Source organism: Chaetura pelagica, unplaced genomic scaffold (assembly GCF_000747805.2).
Source record: "Chaetura pelagica isolate M959 unplaced genomic scaffold, ChaPel_1.0 scaffold344, whole genome shotgun sequence".
Classification (NCBI taxonomy): domain Eukaryota; kingdom Metazoa; phylum Chordata; class Aves; order Apodiformes; family Apodidae; genus Chaetura; species Chaetura pelagica.
Window position 1 is genome coordinate 8574239 of NW_009953098.1, and position 25550 is coordinate 8599788.

Consider the following 25550-nt stretch of genomic DNA (forward strand, 5'->3'; position numbering starts at 1 on the left):
GGGCAGTGCGGGATGTGCGGGCCGGGGGGGCTCGGTGGTGCGGCCCTGGGGCTCAGCTCAGCCTGGGCTGCCCACGTATTGTGTGTCTCTGTGTTTCAGAGAGGGAAACGGCGCGGGGACTGGAGGAAGAGGCTGGGCCCTCTTCCACAGCCCGCAGTGCCCTTGAGCAAGTCATTTTGCCTTCCTCTGCCCCCGGGGACAGGGCAGGTTTTTCCCCACAAGTGCCGTGGCAGATGTTCTCCATGGAGGTGCAGAGCTCGTGCTGGCAACCATGGCCCGGCAGAAAGATGGGCAGATGATCTCGGAGACACGCAGGAAACACGATAGGCTGCCATTTAGCATCGCGGGCAGGCGTCAGTCGGGCTGAAAAACATGAAGAGAAAACTCCCTTAGGAACTTAAGAGAAGACAGGAGTTTCCTTCCCTTTGAATTGCCATTTGTATTCTGAGTGTTGTGTAAACATTAAATATTTAGAACATTGCCTGTAGGCTTGTGTTTCTTGGAGGGATTTGGATAAAGCCGTTCCTGTCTCAGGGTCATGAGAAAAGCTCTCAAGCTGAACAGTTTTCTGTTCTCCATCTGAGCAGCTGAGACCCATAGGAGTGAAGCTCCTCTGAAAGAGGCTTAAATCAAAGCCTCATTTAACATGAGGAGTTGGGTCTTTGGTGACGTTTGTGCTGTCACCCATGGTCCGTGGGATGCTGCTGCAGGAGCGTTGCCTGAGCCTCTGCCGAGTGTATCGCTGCACTCCGGGCAAAAGGCCACACCAGGACACTTCGGTTTGCCAGTTAGGACACTTGCCCCAGCAGCGCTTGCTACAGTTCCTGTCTCTTGGGAGCCTGAGTTTTCACCTGGAGCGCTTGACCTTTTGTTTAATGAAAGCCTGTCTTCCTGCACTTTCAGATCCCAGCTCTGCTACTGATGGTGCTGGTGGTTTCAGGTGCTGGTAATCCTAGTTTCATACGTGAAGCTCATCACACAGAGTCTGGAATAGTGATTATCCTTCCTGCTGGCACCTGAAATCCAAAGAAATTCTAAGCCCACTCTGGGCTATTGCCCTGTGTTTTGGCTGTGGCCCTGGGGAACTCCCCAGGTCACACAGAAACCTCTGGCTACATCAGGAGTGGAAACCAGCTCAAGGTCTCCCGAGCCATAGCCTACTGGTCTAATTACTCTTTTCCTAGTGCTGTTGCCTGACCTTTTAAAAAGTCACAGTTGATCTACTTTTCTGACCAGCAGCAGAGTATCTTGAGTCATTTAGATTTAAAGATTTAAGGATATTTAGGGCAGGCTGGGTTTTCTGTATCTAGATCTGTGTCAAGGGGACAGAAAGGTGTTAATGGAGTAAGCCATGAGGGGGGAGCTGCACTTCCCCATGTGTGCCTGGTAGCCAGTTCCTCAGTATTTTGTCATGAGACCCTAGCATAAGGGAATTGTCTTTTAAAAGAAGCTATGAGGAGGGCATGGGAGGACACATTTGCCCTTATTCTCCAGTTCTACAGCACATAACTGCCTCCCTTTTCGGTTCCCCTCCCCACCCAAAGGACAACCTATTCATTTGCAGAGCTACAAAAGCTTGGCCTCATCTTGCTGCATTTGGCTCATCTTCCTGCTCCATGTGCACAGTAGTACACGGGTGGGCGACCTCATTTGAGAGTTGATTTCATTATAGATGTGTTCCACCCCTCACGTATCTCATAGTTATCTTCTTCCCTGATGAGGACTTCTTAATTAAAGCATGAACAATTTGTGACAGAACAGAATCTTCCAAAGATTTATTTTTTTTCCTGGGTGCACAAATGCATTGTTCTCTAAATACTAGACTAGGAATGTGTTGATTTAAAATCAAGGTTTTATTGCTGCATCCTGCTGTAGATGCTGGCCACCTTTCTATGCAGCATAGCAAGAATCATAAATTACAGGCTGATTGCAGATCTTGGCTGTGTATGGATCTTTGGTAGGAATTTTTCTGGTTATTACAGTCAGGCTGTTGTACTGTGCAAATACACAAGCTTAGATTGGCTTTGCTGCCTTATTTCACAGCCAAGCTGGGGCCATACATGTCAGAGAATGGCTTCTTTGTCCCTCTCCTGCCCCAAAAAGAGCAATTTGAATCCCCCAGTTCCTCCAGCAGTTGAAAACCCAAGGAGATCCCTAATGGGACTGATAAAGCACTGATATAATTAAAGTGGTGTCACTGGGGTGTTGAGACCACTAATGTGTTTTTGCAGCTCTCTGGAGGATCTCCCTCCCCATCATTATGAATACTCATATCCATTTGGAGATCTCTGCTTTAGAAGGTGAACAAACACTGACTGATGAGTGGTCCAGACAGCAGCAAACAGCCAGCCTGTGCTGACAACCTCTGAGATAAACTTTTTAAATTGCAAGACCTTGATACATATGGTGAAAGGGTGCACCTGAGAAAGGGCTCAAACACTATTTGTTGCCCTGGCTGAAGAAGACCAAGATATGAATGCAGATGCTGAACATCATTTCCAGTGATCCAAAATGCTCCTCAGTCTCCACGTACCATTAGCAGCAGTAAACCTGCTGTGAAGCCTGAGTGCTGTAAGTGGCAGCCTGTGTCACCAAACTAATGTGCTGCCAGGGACCTTCAGGAATGACATTTTTCTCCTCAGCTCCAGTTGCCTGTCACTCTCTCAGGGTGACTAGAAGAACAGAGGTTTAACTAGCTTAATGGCACTTCCTGTGACTGTATGTGGGTGCTAAAAGCACACTCTGAACACTTAAATTGAAAGATGATGACACACGCATCATGGCTGGAGTGCAGTTGTCAAAAGAACCAAATCTGCAGCTGTTCAACTCCCAACAGTCCTTTGGGTGCACCAGCTGTGGGAAGACCTGTGCTTAAGATAAATAAGCTTCCAGCACAAGCAAGCAGAGGATTTTACTTATTTAGCATCTTTGACTGGTTGTCACATTTGCCACCACCTTGTACCACACCTTGGCCTGGCTAGTGAACCCTATCCTGAGCAAAGCAGGAGAGGAAAGGTTCTTCTCTGTCCCCAGGAGAAGGTGCTTCTTTGCAATAACAAATCACTTCAGTAAAACCCAGCTGTAGCTGGGGGCCTAGACACTGGGATCTGGACAGGAGAGGGCAGGGAATGTCAGTGCTTGGCCAGCTCCATGTCTCCTTCAGCGAGATGTGCCTCCCTGAAGGCTTTGCAGGCTCTGATTATCTTGATATATACCACCCAAAGATGAACGTTTTTGCAAGATCTTTCCTGCTTTTCACCCCAGCCATATCCATGGAGTCTGGGGCACTCCTTGCCTTACTACCCTACAGCATAACCCCGGAAAATCAATATCAATGGAACAAAACCATTTGCATCACATAATACCTGCAGATTAGGGAGAAGCAGAGTCACAGTCATGGTGAAGTGGATGTTTCTGGGATCTCAGGGCAAACAGACAGGTTGATGTAAAACATTGATAGGAACTATTAAATTCAGTAGACCTACTTGCGAATAAAAATACATATTAACAATGAATGACTATTGATGCTTTCAGTGGCAAAGGAGTCATACTCCATAAATATCACTCCTGCTCCCTTACACACACCAAACAGTTGATAATCTTAGAGACTTAACACAAGGATCCCAGTTGTTTGATGCACCATACAGAGCCCAGGTGAATATCACTCATATGAACAAGAATGCAAATACAAGGCTGAGTACCTACAATTTCAAGTCACTGGAGTTCTCAATTTACTTTGGGGACTGCAAAATCAAACCTTTCTGATTTAGTGCTTTATTAAAAACAAATAAACAAGCAAACAAAAAACTCCACAAAAAAAACCCTCAACCAACCAAAACACAACAAACAGCTGCACCATGACTTCTTCCAGTGGACATCTGCACAGTCACATCTGTTTGCAGGTATGCAGGGCCTATGTTAAGGTAAAGGTAATACTGGCACGGAAAGCTATACCTTTGAAGTTTAGGTGTAGAGAGAGGCTGTGGTGGGGGGCAGATGGTTGCAGCGAAGGACAAGGGACAGAGCTCAGACTGTAGGAGAAACCATGTAGATGATCTAGATTTGTTGGCTTTTAAAGGTCTTTTATTTACACAAAAGATAAACATCGCTATATAAACCCTGAGCCACAGAGCTGATGCTACAACCAGGTGCAGCATTTCAGAGAGCTAAGCTGCAGAGCCCAGTAAATGTCCTATTACACATGAATCTGGCTGCCATATTTTGGGCTGCAAATCCACAGAAAATTTGGATCATATGCAGCTGACAAGCCTGACTGGCAAAAAGTATGTTAGCTTTGATTGAAACCAGATTGTACAGCAAGGGCTGAGCATCATGTAATGGCAATTAGGTTAAGAGACCAGCCAAAGGTTTTCCAACCAGGCTAAACAACTGACATCTCATAGAGCAAACATGCTTGAACCAAAACCCTTGGGAAACATTGTTTTGCTGCTCTGATGAAACAACAAATTCAGAAATACCTGATATACATAGATCTGGGCTGACATAGCAGGCAGGTTGGACTTCAGAAACTTAATTTTGCTCTCACATAACTGTAAATCTGAAGCAATTTCTTATGTGTTGGTGGGCTTCATACTAAGATGGCAGTATCATTTCCATTGCTTTGCACTGCTGGTTGTTGGTGCCACATTAGCACTATCTAGGTTTCATCTTAACACTCCAGAGTGTCCCTGGAGTAGCTGTGATAGATGCAACACAGTAGGTTAAGGGTTTTAAATCAAACATTTTGCACCATCTAAAATGTAGCCCCTAGAAAAGACACCAGTGTGCTTTGTTTGCTCTTGGGATGCATAAAGACACAAGTAGAGTATTTTCTAAAGTACTTTTTCAGCTTTTCTGATAACATTTGCTTCTCTTTCACTTCATGCACATTCAGATAAAGGCTGTTCTTAGGGTGTTTTTCTTCTACTGGTTTTATTCTGGGAACTGCAATTTTTTTTAGTGTGGTTTTTCACTGCAAACAGAACCACACTGTATGTGCTGCTCCTGGCCTGTCCAAGCATGGCATGATAATTACAAGTGGTGCCACTAATTGACCCATGGGGCAATGTGTTGGTAACCCCAGGGCTGTTTGCTAGTTGCCACAGCATCTCCTCTGGATCTAGAGGGCAAAGAGCAAAGACCCTCCGGGTTGACCTGCGGTGACCACTGGGGAAAAAGGGATAAAGGGCTCCATCCAAGCATGAAACATCAGGAGGAATCTGAGCTCTTTCCCAGCAGCCTGGTCTTCAGCAGGGATGGCCAGATCTGACTTCTCACACTTTTAATTTTGCAGATGTGAAGCAGAAACAAAGAGCAGAGTGGCTTGTACTGTATAATTAAATGAGGAGGTCTAAATCCTATTAACATTTTTCAGGGCTTACAAGGAGGAATGTTACTGTCTTCACTGTGGTTCTGATGGGGTAGCTGAAAAAGAAGAACTTGGGCCTTTTTCAGGCCTGTGTGGGAAGGCAGGACAAACACAGCATCTCTCTCAAATCTCACCAAACTTCCCAAAGCTAATGTGAGACCATACAGGCCTTGTTCAGGCCCTGGGTGCTAAGACAGTGTTCAGATGGGGGCCAGTTCTTGCAAGGTTTTGACTGAAGTGCTGCACACGGGGAAAGAGCTGCCCTTACCTGCACCATATTTCCTACAGTGGGACCTACACCGAGCTCATCACTTTTGTAAAAAGCATGAGTCTTCCACAGGTTGGGCTGTTTCAGTTTGTCAGATGTGGATCTTGATTTGTTCAGGGCTTTCAGATTTCCTCCCCAGTCTTTTTTCTGCATTTGTACAAGTGGGACTGCTTTGGGAAGCCTGACAAATCAAAATGAGCCAGTACTGCTATAATTCACAAGTCACAGTCAACACACACTTGCCAAATAAAAGCATCAGAAAGGCTCATATCGGCCTAAATATTGAAACCAATTTTTATTTTTTGAAAATGACATTACACACATCTTGCAAATGTACATTTAGATGAGAAAACAATAAGTAACAAATATTGAGAGCAAAGCTATAAAGTAGACAGGTTCTCTGCTGCATGGCATTGCATTACAAGAATACTCAGACCTGGGATGGTTACTACAAGTAGTAAAAACAGTTCACAACACCTCACAAAAATGGATATTTTTTTTCTAGAAAGTCAAATTTTCTAACCAAAGGAAATTCTGTTAAGGGAGAAGAGGCATGGGGGATGGATGCGTAGATCTAGGTACATTTTGTGGTTTTATGGCTGGGCTTTGTGGAGTTTTTTAAGTCCATTTCTTACAAAATCCATCCCTGCGAGTGATGCCCTCTTGACCGTTTTCTGTCCTCCACTGCCAACAGAACCACAGCTATTCAACAATAAGCCTGGGAGCGTGGAGAAGGAGTTGTCTACAGAACCCCTAACAACATAATTCCTATATTCCATCCCCCACCCCCTTCTGCTGTGTGTCCAGGAAAATAAAGAAGTATGTGCAAACTCTGCAAATCAGGGGCTGTGGAACCAGAGCAACCAGGTGTGGAAGCCACAGCCAATACACCACATGCCACCTGCCTCAGCTGCGATGAATCAGCAAGATCTCATCTCTTACCTGTGATGCAAAGTTCCAAATACATCAGTTGTTCCCCAGTTTAAGCAGAGGCAACAGGTGACTGATCTTCATCTGTTTTACCTTGAAAGTTAGAGTCTAACCAAAGTGCCGAGGCAAGGCGCTGTGAGAAGTAAGTTCCCCAAGAGAACCTGTTGAGAACTGCTTTTCAAAACCTCATTGTTTTTCATTTTATGCCCAAATCTGTACTTTACAACCACGAGAGAGACAAAGACAGAATAAGAGAGAGGAAGAAAAAGAGAATCTTTCCAGGAGGAAAGGAAGAGCTAATTAAGAGAAGAGAGGTACAGGACCATGCATTTACTCTCAAAAGCTTGTTCACGAGCAAGCTAACATTTCTAACACTACAACCACTCATCTACATCTGTTTGCTAAGTAACTGAGTTCTACCTACAATTAGGGAGCAGAAGGGTTGGGGTTTGTTTTTTTCTTTTCTTCCCCCTCCCTTTAAAATGTCAATAAAATGTTTTCTGTACAAGTTGAATGGCACAAAAGGTGGTTAAAATGCTAAATAACTCACCACAAATGGAGAATGCAAAATTAGTTCAAAACATGCATGGACTGTGTACAGGTAAGCAAGGAATCATTGGCATAAAGCTGCAATATATTACAAGATGATACAGTTGAGATCTTTTGGAATAACCTCTGCTTGTTCTGTCCCTTTAAAAGAACTTCACATAAAATTCAATGTAAAGAGAATTCAAGGTATATATCCAAGCAGAAAGTTAACTCTGGGCAACATTATTTGTCTGAAGAGAAAAGCATTTCCCCTCCCCTTCCACACGCTCCCCCAAGGTACAAAAGTCAACATGATTAGCATTGCTGCAGGCTTGCCAAAAAGAAAGGGTAGACAGATCTGGTTTAGGAGAACAAAAGCACCATTTAAATTAATAGCTCTTTGTACAATGTTATTAATTAAATACCTTACTATTTTAAACAACCCAAAATTTACCAATCCCAAGAAAATAACAACCAACCCCTTACCACCCACATGTCCTCCAAGGTTATGTACACGGAGTTTAAAGTATACCAGCTAAACTTTAAACCCAGCTGCCCTTCCTACCCCCACCCACCGAATGACAATAGAAAATACAACATGGCCTCTTAGTTATATTATATTGCAGCTTTGTTATTAATGATGAAATAATACAGACTCAATGAATGACACAATCCACAATCAGCTTCCAGCTCAGCTGTACATCTCCCTCCTCAACACAACTTCTCAGCAGACTCACAGCAAGTGGCAGAGCCCAGGGCCATGAGCCACAGTAGTTCATGCTCTTCAAAGAATGGCCTGAAGAACTTGGACTGACATGGTGAGAGCCACTAACCCTGGGTTCTGGTTACCTTCGTGACTAAGAAGAGAAGCAAAGGCTGGTAACAGCAAAGTCAGCAAGCTGACACTCCTTGCCTGTGCTTCTAGATTAAAAAGTGTCATAAAAGGAGTGTTATGGAGGGGAATGTGTTGTCATTTCAGAGAATAGAAGGAGATTTGGCTAGACAGGTTTCCTCTTTCTAAAAGACCCCGGGTGTCTTCTGAATTGATAATTGCAGCTGTGCTAGTACTGCCACGGTGATAAAGCTGCTTGGATCACTTAAATAAGAAGCAAACTAACAACAATTTTACATGTCAGAATTCAGCATTAATTATAACTCACAGGCTTTCTTGTTCTTACATTCAATACTTCTGCTTCACCTTATCTATAAACACCAATTAGCAGTGCAATTAATTCCCTAGACATTCCTCTTTTTAAGGAGACTCATTATTAGACATCACAATCTGGAAAAAGCTATTCTGTTATAAAGAAGGGGGGAAATACAGGGGAGTCATTTAAACACCCATCTATATCTGCTGCTCAATGGTTGGAAGCAGATGGAAAAAAGCAGCCATGCTGCAATTAAAAAAAAAAAAAAAAGCCCACAAAAAACCCCACAAACCCCCAAAATAAAAAACAACAAAAAAGCCCACTAACCCACTAAATGTTGCACAGGGATTCTCTGAAGGTAAAACTCTTCATTTGAAGAACTGGGCCTGGACCCCAGGTTGGGATCCTTTTGGTCCATTATTTGACTCTGGATCTGGTTTTCTCAGAAGCTCGGGGGTTCAGACCCAGGGTTTGGTTCAGGTCCAACCCGATACCCACATTTTTCATTCTGACTGCTGGTGCCAGGTGAAGCACTTTGCTCTGCAACAACCCCACTGCTCAAACGTGACTCAAATTAATCTCCATTTCCTATATATAAACTGTTGCAAATAGAGAGGGAAGAACCAGCTTGGATAAAAATAAAAAGCAGCCTTGAGTTTGGATGAGTCACCTAAAACGAATGGAACCTTCCTTTTTATGTTCAGAGACATCTGGTAATATTTTTCTGTAAAAACGAAGACAACCATACATCTCTATTCTGCTTGGTACTAGCTGGGACTAGAGTAGAAAAATACTGGAAGAAATAGGAATGCTATTTCTAGTTTCACTAACCTGCTGGGATCAGGGCATGTCTATTGGTAGATTGAAATGAGAGTAAAGTGAGATAAAGCCAACACTCATTACAACCAGAAAATATAGAGGAGACCTTGATGTGCTAAAGCTCCTTGTTTAGTCTTCATATTCTTAAAGTCTTAAGATATTTCAAAGAAAACTATTTCAGCTTTATCATTAACTATAATAAAACTATATAAAATAACTCTCATATATAACTTGCTATTACAAATTCACGCATGAGATCACCTTATAGCTGGGGTCAGTGAGGTTTTCTCTGTAAAGTCTGCAGCTGCCACCCAGGAAACTGAATCTGCTCTTAAATAATCAATCACACAAGAATTATTGACAGTAATCAATCTTTGAAATAGGAGACCAACCTTGAATCAAATGGATGCAGCTCCCTTAATTTCAGAGGAGCTTCTGCCTGTTTAAAGCAGCAGAGGATTAGGTGTATTTATTTTCACTTGTGGAAGTGTCTGAGAATCTACAGAAACAAAGAAGAGCAATTTTTATGAAAAAAAAATAAATCTGAAACTTAACAGCAAAACTGTATTCAGATAAGTAAGATGTTTTTGCCTTTTAGGATTAAATTCACAAGCACTGTAACTCAACTGAATTTAAAAAAATTCTCATTAGAAAACTGGTGTTAAACACAGATCTCCTTGTTCAGCACAGACTTCCCATGGATTTAGTGAATGCAGCAGCTCTCACAGACATGGCTGGGTATTTAATGGGCAAGATCATAATCATCAGCCCCTCTGCCTGCACAGCAAATCAAGGTAGCCTTCGCCACAAACCTGTGGTTTGGCTTTTGATGCAAGTGGGTTACTGCTTTTTCCAGAGTTTGCTGAGCTCCATGGGAAGGGATGGGAGGTTCAGAGGTACCTTCATAATTGTCTTGTATGTCTTGCCCTTCCCCAGTGTCCCTGTCCTTCCCCAAGCCAGGGCATGCTGATGAATTTCTATTTCTGATCTGATTGGGAAGAACAAAAATAAAACCAAACCACAGGTTGGTGCTGTCATTCAGCAAAGGGCTGGATCCACCTTTCCACCTTTAGGGATGACACAGGAATAAAACAGAAGGGAAGGAACTTAATACCAAGTTCTCCTGCCTGTGGCCAAGTTTCTGCCATGAGGAGTGGGACAGACACTGTTGTGGCAAATAGCCTGCATCCTGGCTCAGATACCTGCAGGGGCAATAGCTCTCTCAACATGCAGCCAGGAATCCCTGCTGCTTTTCTGTCCAGAATCAGGCTGTACATCCTCAGCTAGCCCCGGCTTCCCTTTTGTTTGTTCTGGGAATTTCTTGGCTTTTGTTATTCCCACACATCAATGGCAGTGACATTTCCAGTGTTCTGCCTCAGACTCTCTATTCCATTTTATTTTCTGTGAAGTTCAAGCTCATTTCATCACTCTGTATCTCCTAACAAATGCCCACACCCCCCCCCCATTCCTCTTAGAAACAAGTCTTTTTACTTTGTTTCCCATAACACTGACCATCACCACATCTTTCTCTAATGATGCCAACTTTCTTTTTTTCACCTGACACACTCTAATTACTGCAAAGATTTGTTAATTCCCTTTGGGCATCCTCCTCCTTCAGTTGTTTGAGTGATGAACTGAACTGTCAGACCTAGGACAGCTCTGAACTGGCTGAGTGTCCTGAGTTGCAGTTCATTGTGATACAGAGGAAGAGCCAGACTAGGTTAGTTCAGCTAAGTCCATCAAACAATTAAACTGAAAGGCAACTCTTTCCCATGAAGCCATCTGGCCAAAAACACTTTCTAAACAAGAAAGCTTTCAACAACAGGCCCACTGTTTTCTTGGTAGAAGGCCACTGAAATAATTAGACTTATTCATTGTTTACAAACACAAGGCCTGCATTTTAAATGGTAACATGAATTGCCCCCGACATGTAACAAAGGGAGGGGCAGCAGGGGTCTCTATTCAGACCAAAGGTGGCAACTCCAGATGAAAGAACTGGGTTGCTGAATGTGGCTGTACTCTCAGGTATTGCTGACTCCTCCATGGGATTTGGAGGAACTGAAAGTGATGTGTCTGTCTTACACCATTAGTAAAATAATGAAGTCTTTATACAGCATAGTTTTGAGAAAGCCAGAGTTTCTGTAAAGTCCTGCTACAGACATTGGACCATAGTTTACTAATTCTGTAAGATTTTCATACTTTGCTAAGTAATGAAGAAATCTTAAGAGCAAGCTCTTCTATAGCCCTTTGTATCAGCTTATCTCAAAGCACCTTACAGGTGGAGGTAGGCATTGTGATCAGCTCTTTATGCACTGGGACAACATGGCACAAGAACAGATCTGTCCAATTATGCCAAAGACCAATAGCTCTGAGATCCCAGTGGCTTAGAAATCCTACTGCCAAATTCACTAGGTTTGAGTCTCATTTGCTTAGAAGCTCATCTGTCAGCTGAAAATTGGTGTCAGTGCTTTCAGCCTTCTTAAACAGTGTGTTCTGAGGGATGGATAGGGGTCTGTGACCCCAAAGCTCCCCAGCTTCACCTGCAGACATAGTACTCATACCCTACCCTGCAACTGGGATTCTGTCAGAGCAGCTGTGCAATGGCACTGCTTACAGAAAGCCTTTCCATTCACACAGTCTCTGAGCATTTTCTCTCTCCCTGATAAAACGTGGGTTGTCCTCTTGGCCCCAGACCTTCAGACAAGGTTGTGGATTGTCTTAGCTTGAGACAACACTTCCTGGACTAATTCTATACCTACTTTCTCAGGTGTTTTTTCTTCATTTCTTGAAAAATAATTCTGCCTCTATTTTAGTAAAAGACAATTCTCCAATTGCCTTTAATGGGTGTGGGCTACCACTGAAGTCAATGACAAAGTACACTCATGTGCTCTCACTGCAATGAATACAGAAGTCTCATACTGTGAAGTCCATGCTGTGCCCCTGCAGAGAGGATGCAACTTTCAGGGATGGCTGTTGCTGGAACAGCACCTGTGTAGTTGATCCAGCCTGGTGTTACACAGCAATTTCACAAGGTGAAGTAGCAAGACCAGCACTGACCTCAAAGGCACAAAAGCACAAACACAAGGCATCCTAGAAAATGTCATCAGTATCCATATAGATAAGAAGAAACCAACACTTTTATGCCATTATTTCCTATTAAAAATGTCTGGGTGTAACGTTTTTCTGTTAGCCAAAAATTTTGGTCCTACTTTTTTCCCCTCAAAAGTACTGTTTGAGCAAATAACAGCCAGACTCTGTATGCGATTTTCTGCATGCATACATGTGGTTTTGCTAAATATGAGAGAGAGGTGTGGAAGTTATTTTCTAAGCAGAATTATATTTCTGTTCCTATGAAAATAACACATTTAGTGTTTCTGGCTCCTGAGGAGATTGTAAATAATGTGCAAGGAACACAAGCAATGGTGGGAAAAAGCTATTTCCATTTGCTAGTGCAGAGTGGACCAAGATAAAACCCCATTACCAGAATCTTTCAAAATTACTTTAAGGTGTGGAGTCTTGGTTGGCTCTTTAGCTGGTGGAACTGAACTAGCTTCAAATCTTAAATAATGAGGCTTTAACCCAGAAACTTCAGGATCATAAATGCTTTACAAGTGACAGAAATCCTAAGGCAGAAGATTTTTGCCGCAGTGCCCTGATCTTCTACAGTCAAGACCATCACTGGAATGTATGAATACTAAATACATCAGTCTATGCAGGGAGGGTTGCTCCAATTCCTTCCTAACAGTTGTGTGTCTGAAACAGATCTTTTTACTGGATATGCAAATTTACAAAAACATACTGGCTACTGAATAAAGGCAAATTTCAAAGAAACAAAGCCCTGCTACTTTAAGAGTCTCTCCAATTTGTTTTTAAATACTGTATTGTTTTAAAACAGTATAGTCTTGGTGATTCAATTAGTCTCTGACAACACCATAGGCAGCCTCATGAGGGAAATTAGACAGGGTTTTTATAACAGAATTAATATAGCAAATCCTCATATCCTGAGGAGTTTTGTGTGCTTGTAAAGGTAGAAGAAAAAAAAACAAAACAAAACATAAAAGGTAAACTCTAGAGTATATAGTGGAATTACTATCATCTGCTCCAGGATCTTGTAGAGTCTGGAGTTATTATAGTATATTGAAAATAGTTACTAATTAATTCCAGTTCAGAAAAGCTTTCTGACCAAACCCAAGCTCTCATGAAAAATCAACAGGACTAAAGCACATGCTAAAATTTAAGCATGTCCTTAAATTCTTTCCTGAATCAGGGCTGCCCCTATATTTAAATGACTAAGGTACAATGCCTGTGCATTGTTTCTCTTTGTATTCAAATCTACGTTAGGGATCCTACAAAGCCAAAGATAACTAGTTTTGAATGTATGTCACATTCCACATGCATTTCTGTACACAAACTCATGCAATATTTGCATTAATACAGACTTAACTCTATGTTACAGCTGAAATGCTCACTGACTTCTCTTGCTGCCCAGGCATTTCTACCTAGAAAATTGCTTTTTAAAACTTCAGAGTTTGGCCTCATACCCTGTTTTCTTTGTGGCTTCTGCTGGTCTGAATGGCTATTTTTCCCACTGAACAATATATTTTTTAGGGCTTTTCGAGGTTCCCCTAATTCCCTGAAGGAATTGTTGGGCTCAGCTCCACCCCTGGATGATCCTCATGCAAACAAAACTCCACTTCTAAAGGAGCACTTGAAGGATCAGATTTTAGATGCGTCACTAGGTGCAGCTCAGGAAGAAGGCCTTGGTGATTCCTTGGCATGCTCCACCAGGAAAAGCATCTTCAAATATCCAAACATTACTTGTGGCAAGAAGGAAAGGAAACACTTCTCCACAGCTGCCTCCACAACCATCCATCCAAAGGTTCCTTCACCCCTTGGGATCCTGCTTCATCTTATACAAACTGAACTCATGGATACTGGATGAAAGCACATATCAGACTCCTTTGCTACCATCATCAGCTCTAGCAGTTCAGTTTGCCTAAGGATATCAAAGATTGAGGTTTTCCTGGTGGATCTGTGGTGAGTGCCCTGTACTAAATAGCAGGAGAACCTAGATGTGACATGATGGCTGGTCTTCTGGTTTAGTGGAGACTCAGGAAAGGTGGCAGGACATGCTAACCCTGACTATGTCAGGAATGGCTGTCACTGAAGTGACACCTTTGAAAGGAGCCCAAGTCCATAATCTCTAACAGGAAAGATCATGACTACTAGTCAGGGTCCCTGGAAAGGCAAGGACTTGAGGAAGGACTCTGAGATTTCCACCAACAGAACAGAGGAGAACGTAAAAGCATGTGAAATTATCTGTCCCACTAAAGCTTTCACTAAGACAGCAGCTCTGATGAATAATATTGTTAGCATAACCATGGCCTCTGACATCCTTATGCTTAAGAATTGTATTTTGTCACAACCAGTGTCTACAGTAGCACCCACAGGATTAACAGCCAAAAATTAGCACCCATAACCAAATCTGCACCCAGAATACTTAAGCATCTTCTGTTAGAGGATCTGAAAGCACTTTGCAAACACTAACCAACATTTGGCCTCACAACCCACAGTGAGGTAGAACAGTGCTGTCCCTGTAGGGACAGACAGAAAGATTGAGGCACAGGGTTACTAAGAGACCTGCTCCTGTTCAGACACTAAATTTAGCAATGCTGAGGGCTGAATGAAGGTGGCCTGACTACTGCACCTCTGTTTTGTCCCCATTACCATCCTTTCCCCCACAAACCTTCAACGTGAGCCCTTAGCCTTTGAATTAAAGCCAGGACTCTATATACAATAGGTTAAACCATCACATAGCAGTCGTGTAGTCAGAGAGCTATTAAATGAAATGAAGCTATTTGCAGGAAGAAATGGTTCCTTGTGCAAAACTCTGGGTGTAAATGATCATGCACTAAGACTACTGGGTGCAAATTTGGTGCATGATAACTCTGACCCCTTGATAATTCCCAATCCTGGCCTCTCTCAGATAAATCTCTTTCAAGTTGAATTATATGTATCATCATATGAACCCCTAAAGATGCAGCCTGCACAGATTGTTTCAAAACAGCAACGCAAGCAAACAAAACATGGAGTGGCTTTGGGAACAACCCAACACTCGTGTAGCATCAAACATCACAGCATTACAATTCATTCTAATCACAAGGGGTTGCATGGGAATAGGTGCATATGTTGAAACAAAGGCAAATAGAGCAACAAAGAAAGATTTGATTGCACAGATTTCATTTAGGTAAAGTCCTGTAATAATCAGTTTCATTGAAAGCTTATTCTGTGAGAAAGGGAGGCAATGCCAGCTAGCCTGTGACAAAGCTTCAGTGCAGTGAAAACCATCAGCCCTGCATGAATAGATGAACTTTGCATTCTGTAGGAGTCATTACCCATTAATAATAGCAAAAGGTTTCTCTAAATACAGCAAGTTTGCTTTTGTCAGATAGAAGAGCTTCTTAAAATATGGGGTTTTTGAATACCACAAAATTCCATTTGTTATATAAGTAGAGAATCTGGCCATAGTTAGGAATACTGAAGTGTAAAAAAACAAATATGCAGTCTTAAACATTACAAAACCTATCAAAACATTTATTATTTTGAATTGACCTTCTTTTTCCCCTACATGTGTCTATTTTGGCAGTGATGACAAGATTTCTAAACCAAGTTATTACCATTCTGCAGTTGTTGGTTGGCTTTTTTTGTACATTTTTTCTGAATGTGTTTTTTAAACAAAAGAAAGTTGCCAGCTTTTATAAAAAAGGAGCTTGAATCCTTACTCCTGAAACACAGATACAAGGTTTTCCTTTATAAAAAAAGTGTATTGACTTTTTTTGCTATAAAAAGTGACCTAGAGGGTGTTGATCCTGAAAACAAATTTTCACAGTGTTTTCAGTATTGGCTGTTCACAAGGCATTACTGTTACAAAGAGAGATAGAGAGATACCATAGGGTAGGTATAAAAAATTGTTACCAGCAAGCAGTATCTTTGGATCATATGCACTCCAGATAACTCAGCTGACTTTTGCTTAATCAATACAATTTAAAAAAAAAAAATCCCAATATTTGAATTACTATTGTACTAACCTTACTGAGCACCTTAGGTAATCATTCCTTGTCTCATCCAAGCTTCCTCTGGCAGATTAAACATCAAACTAGTCAGTCACTCCTTCCTGACCTCCAACAATAAAACCAATACTAGTTAGTATGCAGGTGCTAAATTCAGGGCTGCAAATGAGGAGTAGGTGAGCTGGGAAGCACTGGAAGCTGGGACAGGTGGAAAACATAATTTGCTCTACCTGAGCTTGCAGATTGGTCAGCAAGCAATGCATTTACACTTCTGGGGGAGCTACTTTACTATTGCTATGAATATAGTTGCAGAAGAAGAAGAAATAATAGAAGAAAATGGGAAACACACAGGATCATTGGCATATTGGCCCCAAATTGCTCACAATGTCTGTTTTGCATCCCTGTAACTTAGAAGAATGGTATCCCTCTATCTCTATAGACTGGTAGGTGTTGATTTGTGGCACAGAGGATTAATCACAGAAAAAAAATGACATATAACTGTGTGTCCTTTTTCTGATTTGAAAGCACCAGTCACCTATCTGCTTATTTTGGCAGAAGTACTCTACTGTATCTTGAACATAGCTTGCAATATGGACATTTAGTTTCATGTTGCTTTACATGGAATCTCCAAGGGAATCAGAGTCATCCAAAGACAGAGGCAGATACAAGTCCTGTAGGAAGAAAGAAGAAAATGTTAACTCACACAGTTTCCTCCTTTGGTCATGCTTAAGGAAGCAGCCAAATGGTCCAGTTCCATGCAGTTCGTCAGCACAGGGTGGAAGGCTCATGCATTGGTTACTGGACAGGCTGACCAGTTTTGCAGGTAGTTCAAGGCTAAAATCAAGGCACGTTACTTGCACAGTAGAGGAAGAGAATCTTGGTACCAGAAGATGACTGTTTAGTGATAAATTGGAGAAGTGTCTTTTTATTGCCCCTGGATCTATGTGTCCTGTACAGCACATGCATAAATGGGCAGGACTTTTCCTTAAACAGATCTCTCTGAGGCTAAATCCACACAAAAAAAAGTCTTTCCTGCGTGTGACAGTTACCCTTAGAAAAAATCCCTAAGGAAATCTCATGTTCCATTATTTATTTTAAGTAATTTCTGATTGATTAGAAGGGCTAAGAAAATAATCCCAAGTTTATTAATTGGATCAAATGCTGAATGTAATGATCTTCTAGGTTCTCATTCTGTGGTGGCCATCTTATTCCACTTCCTTAAAGTTCTGCATGGAACTAGGTACAGCAACAGGCTCAAGGGCTAAACCTCTCCTTGGACCTTTGTGAACTCTGACCCACAGACAGGTAGTAACTGTGAGCAAAATGAAGAAAAATCGAAATACACAGAAAGGAAATTCACAAATGTCTTGATATAGGAAAAGGTAAAATAGGACTTTGTAGTGAACTCAACCCAAGCATGGATCCTTTGAGCTTTGGAGGGGGGGTGGGGGGGGGAAAGAAAATTATTTCATCATAAGGAGGAAATTGCTTCTGGGAGGAAGACAATGATGCATGAGTATTCTGGTAACCGAAAGTGCTGCATTTTTGTTTGCTGATTAGCTGAAGTTAGTGGAGAAGCTTGTGGATAGATTGACTTTGCCATCAGTGCTGGTCATCTATTACAAATGTTCTAGGGGCTTCACTGGAAAGGTCATAAATCAGCCAGCTGAAAACATACATGAAACATTAAAGAAGATGAATTTGACTTATCTTAACCAGGAAGCAAATCCTCATCTCCAACATCCTAAATGAGATAGTGTTTGGAAAATGTTTTGACTCCCTTGATGGCTGAAGCAAAAGATGCAATTTACAGCATTTCTTTTGCTGAAATACACACAGGCAATTGTTGGATTCAGGCTGTGGGTCAGATCTTATTTTCAATTATAAATTCATCATAAATCTGGGCCCATTGTATTAAAATTGGTATATTTCCTCAGACTTAGACTGAGCAGCTGAGATAAGATTAAAGTCCTAAGGAAAACCTAGATTCAGCTATGTGTTTAGAAAGAAAGTCAAGTAAAGCTGAGTAACTACAGCCTCTCCGTATGTTGGGAATATTTTAAAGATCTGATTTTTGAGAAGCCAAAAGTTCACCCCAGGCTCTCCCAGTACCATTCAACCCTATATCCAAAGGTCTGCGATCCAAAATCTTACATGTTAGAGGTGTAATCCAAAGCCCATTGGACATTTGGAGATTCTTCCCATTGACTTCTCTGTGCCTTGTTGCACTATCTCAACTGTAGTCCAGCTGCTGCTGCCACTCCTCACATTCAGAATAATACATAATCCTCAAACAAAATGAGTTCAACCTGTGCATTCTAGACCATAGTGGATGTGGCTGGATGACTGCAAAACCTCACCACTATCAGAATTTTTTAATTACTCTTCCAGAATTCCAAGTCAATGCTTTTGAAATCATACTTGGGCTGAGTGCTACATTCTGATTACTAAAGAGAAATCCCTCTGCCCTCCTCTCACACTTACATTTATGTCCAAGTTCCAATTTTTGCATCAAGTAAAGACTGTTGGAAGCAACACTGCAGCTCTTCCAAAAATAAGAAAGCCAGTGGAAACGAAAATCTGGACTCAGCACAGAATGGCACTGAATATGAGGAATATCAAAAGCTGGGACAGCTGCTTTACCTTTTAAATAAATCAATACATGAATTATCTATGAGTCAGCACAGGTTTACTGATCTCTACTATGGTGCTGTGCTACTTGATAGACACCCTGTTTGTAGCAGGAAAAATGGTTATTGTACAGAACACAATTGCTACACTAGCTATAAAAAATCACTTAATTCCTGTAAAACAGAGCGTGGCCTTAAATTATTTTAAAAAAATCATTGAGAAACATAATTAAAGTGATGTCTTAGAGCTTTAGTAACGTTTTCATTTCTCCTGCTGTTTGATGAACCAGATTGGCCAACACTTTAGGCTTTTCAAGAGAGGAGGATTTATATTTATTTATTTATTTTAATAATATTTTAAGTTAATTTCTTATATATTTAGATCATATCCATCAATAACTGGTGAACTTTTTCAAGTAGTAATACAAGCTCAGGGTTAAGTTATCTCTTCTGATCCATATAGATGATATCCACAGCACATTAATAACTCCAGTGAAAGAAACAGGCAAATTATTTGTTTTTCACAATCTTGCTGGAGCCCAAAGTGACAGTCCTTTTTGGTAATGGGTCTAATTCTCAGCTGTTTCATCATAAGGAGCTGTGCTTCCAGAGAGTATGGCCATGACTTAAATATTGTACAGATCTGAGTAGACTAATGAAGAAACAGCTGTAGTAAGGTATAAGAAACGTAATACCTTGTGCTTACGGAGGCTCCCTGGGCTGGTTGGCGTGGAGATCGGGGACTGCTTGGATTTGGGTGTAGACAGTTGACTGCTTGAGGTCCCATTTGCTGTCAGAAAACAAGACAGAAGCTAGCAGTCAGACAAGCAAGAGGAAGATCTTATTTCTCCCTTGGGGAGATGGAAGACAGAAATACTGTAGTTTATTCACGTTGGGCAGGAGAAAAAAGCCAAGCCAACAGTATGGTTATTCACCCACCTTGAGGGTTCAGCTGTGCAGGATAATTGACTGTAAAATACAAAATACACTGAAGAAGCAATATTTCATAGCACAAATATTCACCCAATATCCAAGAGATACATAATCAGAAAAACAGAAAGCAATTTCTGTGTTCTCAAACAGTTTAACACAATTGAAACCACATGGCACTTAAGGGCATGAGTGGAAACCAGAGGCCACAGATATCCTGGATCCTACACAAGAAATGTTGGATGTCAGATATACCCATTACAAATTAGACAAAGAGCTGCCTGGAATGCCCTGGATGTAGTTAGCTGTGGCTGGCATTAAATGACCAAAAGAGCCCTTGTGAAGCCCTGGTATAAGCACAGGGTGGCATGTCCTTGTTCACTTCTCTGGGGAGAGGCAAGGGCTGGTTCTGCTGTTCCTCCACTGCCTGCACCAGTTCATGTTGCTTTGAAGAAAACATCATTATTCTCCATTTAAAAAATTAAAAAATTATCATATATATATATATAAATTTAATCCAAATATCTTTTAGAAGGTGGTTCATTGAGGCCTTCATGGAGATAGCCTTTAGTTAAAGTGAAGGGCCCTAGGTCTGTATCAGAACAAGCCATGATGCATTTATTGAACTAAAAAGGAATAAAAGTAAATAGCACAATGCAGAAAATTTAAGGGAAACCAAAGGGAATAAAGAAAATTTATTTTTTCCTACCACAGATGTTCTCTGAAGTAAGCTAATGTCTTTGATAATTGCCAGGTGCCACAATATGTATTTCATAAAGTCATCTGCATAGTGAGCCTGGTCAATCATAGGTTGTGCATCAACTCTAGGGGTACAGACACGCTTGTTACCAGGAGCTGTAAACACACAGCTCCATCAGCACAAGCAGCATTACTTGAGGGAAGGAAATTCAGACTCATGCTGGCTGTGTCCAAGTATATTATCTTTTCTGGCCTTTTATTTTTGTAATCCAAGCAGCAGCAAGCTTGAGGCCTTAGGAGCATTAAACAACATACCCCAATCAAGTCTACAGAAAGTGACATTTCCAAAATCTCCTCCAGATGTTAACATATTCAGCACAAGCCACAAAACTAAACCCCCAATATTCTGATTCTCATTTCCTTAAATGGCAAGAGTGTTGCCAGGCCTCCAGATAACTCTGCATTTTTCATTGTGTTGATGTTTCACACAGAGAAAGACAAGCATAGCATGATCCAGGTTTGTTGTCCTGCTCTCTTAAGTGCCTAAAATCTTTCTATACTGTTACTTTAACTGTAAAGGTATGAACACAGGAGGATGGATCATTTCAGCATATGGGACTGAAGACAGCCTCCTTCCTCTTCTCTATTATCTGCTGGTGAGAAAGCAGAGGGCAGTTAAGGTCCATAGCATCACTGGCCCAAATGCAGTGAATTCAAGTAAGTGTAAAGCAACACATACTCCAAGGCACAGGACAAAGGAGGAGCTACCAGCATGTTAAAGCAGGTCAGACTCAACAGATCCAGGGTGGTGGGGACCCTCTGTCTTCCCATTACAAATGCACCTCACTGAGGAAATAGATATTTCTTAAAAGGTGGTAGAAATAATGATTTATAGATAATTGGGGAACAGAGTGACCTTTCACCTCCCCATTGTATTTAAATCAGTCTTTATTGGCAGAGGGAAAAAGCCCTTCCTAGTTATGGAAACTCAGAAACTGTTCCACACCATTCCCTGCACTGCGACATGCTGCTTTTCACTTTGCTCCCGTTCTACAAAGTGAGCTGCCCTCAAGGCTGGTGGGCAAAAAAAGTAGAATTCACTAACTACAGGCCACATAATGAAGACAATTCAGAATCAAAGAACTTGGATTTTTTTTTTCTCTACCAAGTGACTTTGGGTTTTCTATTAAAGAAAAAGTGGGGTACAATAGTATTAATATGACCCATATTAGCTAGAATACATCTCTAATTTCTAAAATGCCTCTTTCTTTCTTTATTTTCAAATGTCACTGGTCCTGAGGCAGGAAATAATCCTTCCTAAGACAAATAATGCCATTTAACAACTTTACCAAGAAACCAAATTTCCCTTCCACAAACAGGAAGGCTGGAAGAACAGCTATCAGATAAATGGAATTGCTGCAAGGAAGGACATAAATTCCCTAATACAATGAGACTTTTAAATGCTACAGCAGGGATGTTAATATTTTATGAGCACCAATGAAAAAACAGATGTGACATCCAAATCAGAAATCCAATGAGACAGAGGTATATCATTACAAATACTCATAAAGAGTTTTGCAGCAGGAGCAACAATTAAGCAGCCCAGGCTAATTTTCCTTGTGTCTGATAATGAATAATAGAGTTCATAAACAAACTTGTATGTATTGCATTTGAACTCAAATGCAAGAAAATAACAGGAGGCAAAGAGCAGATCCCGGGTGGTGTATAATGCTGCTGCTCCTCTAAACCCTGCAGATGAGTTATGGTAGCTGAACGTCTCACATAAACTCGGCTGTTGGAAACCATTCTCTATAACCAGCTTTCAGTTTAATTCATTTGGGTCTTTTTCCACCACATTATTGTTTGTGGTTTATGTCTTACTTATGTCATTGTATTTGCTTTGCAACCTCAATTTACCTTAAAGCCCCTTTGTGCATATGACACATCCTTTAATTGCATGAACACGTGCACAACTTTGTTTCACTGGATCCTTCCCTCCCTCAGTGCACAAGGCAATTTATATTTGGCAGATAAATCAGGCTTGTCCAGCAAATGAGAGGAAGGATGGAGAGTATAGTATAATGTCATGTTTGAGATGGCTACAAGAGATCCAGGTAAACTGAAATCTCTGCCTGCTTCCCCCAGAGATATTTAGCCAAATTCCTCCTTGAGTGTTGCTCAGGTTTGCTTAGATGACCGATTCTCTGGATATGAATTTCTAGCAATGATAAGCACTGAGACCTGTAGATGAGGTTAATGAGGTCCATCTTTTAACTCATGTTTCTCTCAATGAACAGAACTGGAAAAAGTAGGGCCCAAGGATTACAGCAAGTACTCAAACTGTGTGGAGATCTCTCTTTTTCTACTGATTTGTAAATTAAGGTGAATTGTCCTTGCTCCATTGGGGTTCTCAGGGTTCTGCAGATGAGTTCCTAGTTTGAGGAGCACATGCTCATACATGACAAGAATGAGAAAAAGAACCATGAAATACATGGATAGTTTTGTCTCCAGGCAGGTTTTGAAGTGTCATCAAGGAAATAAAGAGGCAACAAACCAAACAAGGACAGCATAAAAAAAAAGTAGAAATAGGAGCTCATTTAGTGTACATGGCCCATCCTGCCCTCCAGGACAGGGGAGCCCGTAGGAAAAATGAAGACTCCATTGTTGTTTTTATTCTGGAGTGGAAGAATTCAGATGGCATAGGCACCCCTCACTCGGGCACCTCCTAGGTTCCAAGCACTCAGCTCTGCAGCTCTGGCACCCTTTTCTCATCACGTCTTGTGAGGGTGATCTCTCTGCTGGATGTGAGCTGTGGATAGTCAGCTACCAGAATGTAAGGAAGCCAAGTGGGATTACAAGCTGCTCTGTCGTGTGTGCAATCCAAAAGACATCTGCTGCCTTTTTAACACATTCATATATAATGACCCCAGGGAGCCAGATCTGCAGTCAGGACAGACTGACGCTCTGTATCTGTTTTGCTAATTGCTGCTGCCTTGTGAATATGCTTTTGTCCTTCTGTCCAAACCCTTCTATTAAAGGACTGAGAAATTAAAGTCCTGCAGCAGTACCTCAGAGGCCTCTTCATGGGCTCCCTGAGCCAAATCAAGGCCAAGCTGGGGAAAGACACTGTCACATTTCAGCTGAGGTATCTGTACCTCTGTACTACAGAGGAATAAAGTCACACTGGTATTAAAAATCATAAACTTTCCTATCACAGCACATGTATTTATACAACTGAACCTTTGTTATGTGAGTAACTGTAAGATAAATTATATTTTTATAACAAAGAAGTTACATCAAATTACATCACTGTTTTATCCCTGTATTTCTCCCCTGAGATTTAGCTCTGTTTTTGGTTTGGTTTGATTTCTCATTGGAGTGTTCTGTTAAAGATATTTTGCCAAACTTCATACTGACCCAATGCATTTAAAGCTCGTGGACCAAAGCAGCAGCACAAAGACTGATCTCTTTATGCCCAGTTTTCCAGCAGCCAGGGCCTTCTAGTCAAATTGAACCAAGAGGTGAAAAAGCCCATGATGGAATGATCAGCATAGTGTCTGGAGGAATAGCCAGATCAAACAGAAACACACTGGCATTGCTGAGAAGGTATATATATGGGTCTGGTGTTAATGAAAGAAGAAAGAAAGGATTCCCCTTGGGAATATAAGGACTGTGGGCTGTTACGATCTGCTTATAGAAAGAAATTTCTTATTTCACTAATTTCATTTTCATTCATTCATTTAAATGACTGTATGTAAAAGTACCATGCCAACAAAACTGTGTTTAACACGTTTCTGTGGATTAGCTATGTAATTTTTTTAATATCCTTGTAGCTGAAGGGCTCTGGCTGCCTAGAGGAAATTCAGCTTTTCAGAGTGAGGCCACGACACATCTAGGCAGGAGGCAAATTACCTCCAGCAGAAGGTACCAGTTCAACCAGTGAACTCGAACGGCCGCAGCTGGAGCTGGCACTCAACTGGCACTCTGTGTGGTTGCACTTCTGTGCACAGCCTTCTGTCCTGATGTTTTTTAACAAAATATTTTGTCTATGTGTTCTTCATTGTTCCATGTTAAGCCTTGTTATTTTGGAATGGGAGCTGATCACTTACATGCCTCACTACCAGGACTGCTGTAACAAAACAAGTCAAATAATACATTACAGTTCACATCTAGCTGGTGATAGGAGCAATTAAATGGCTTAGAAATTGCCTCTTGTTCAGTGCTAGATTTAAAGACTTGCTACGTGTAATTTCCCTCTGTATTCTGCTGTTGTTCCGGCTTAGAGGTGGCCCCAGAGACCACAGCCAGGAACAAAGCTTTGGGTGCCATCAGGGGAAACTGGACTCTAGCCAGCTGTATGGTCTCCCTATGGCTCTCCCAGAAAGCTAGTTATACCTGGATCTACGTTTCTCATTGAGATGCAGATCACTAAACCCATAGTCAAAACCAGAAGGAGTAAGAGGTATCAAAGAGACCAGCTGGCACAGAAGGCAGATCCCTACACAGAAAGTTTCCAGGCTGACAAATCCACTTAGGTGGGGATCTACACAGCCTATGGCAATGGCTAATGCAGCATCAGGCCACTCAGTTGTGTTCATTTACTTGCCTAACCTGACAGTGTAGTGCAGCAGGACTGAATGCATTGGAGAGTGTGTCAGTCTCTGATCCACTGGACTGTAGATGGTGGCCATGCTGGAGTGTGGCTTTTCTCTGTTGGAAGGGCTGGAGCACATGCTGCAGCCACTGCTGCTGGAGATGTCTCTTGTCTATGGCATTCTGTGAGAGAACAGCTTTGGTGCTAGCAATGTTATTCTCCAAATGTCCTCAGAATGCTCAAAAAGCCCCAAATAAAGAGCCTCAAAGGTCTTTTCTGTACATGATTCCATGGGGAGATTGCAGAGCTCAGTATACAGATTGGTTATAGCTGTCTTGGACAATACATTGGGAAAGACGGCACGAACAGCTTAAATGATGCACTCAAAGCCACGGAGTGAGTCAGTGGAAGAGACTGGAATAAACCACAAGCCTCTGAGTCCCCCAGCCTGTGTGGAGGACAGCTGCTGCTTGGGCAGAAAGCCTTTCCACTGCTTTGAATGAGGAGTGGTTTATTTATGCTGACACAGAAAGAACAGAAATATTCCTACAGAGAATGGTAGGGAA

General features: G+C 41.6%; 1 protein-coding gene across 1 annotated transcript in view; it reads right to left on the reverse strand.

Moving 5' to 3' along the window:
* Positions 1-16745: 16745 nt before the first annotated feature.
* DCX (doublecortin) overlaps positions 16746-25550 on the reverse strand; it is a 64557-nt gene continuing 55752 nt past the window's right edge. Inside the window, exons 6-7 of the mRNA XM_009997149.1 lie at positions 19457-19551; positions 16746-16802 (exon numbers count right to left, since the gene is read on the reverse strand). Coding sequence (XP_009995451.1) covers positions 16746-16802; positions 19457-19551 — 152 coding nt within the window. The remainder of the gene's footprint in view (positions 16803-19456; positions 19552-25550) is intronic.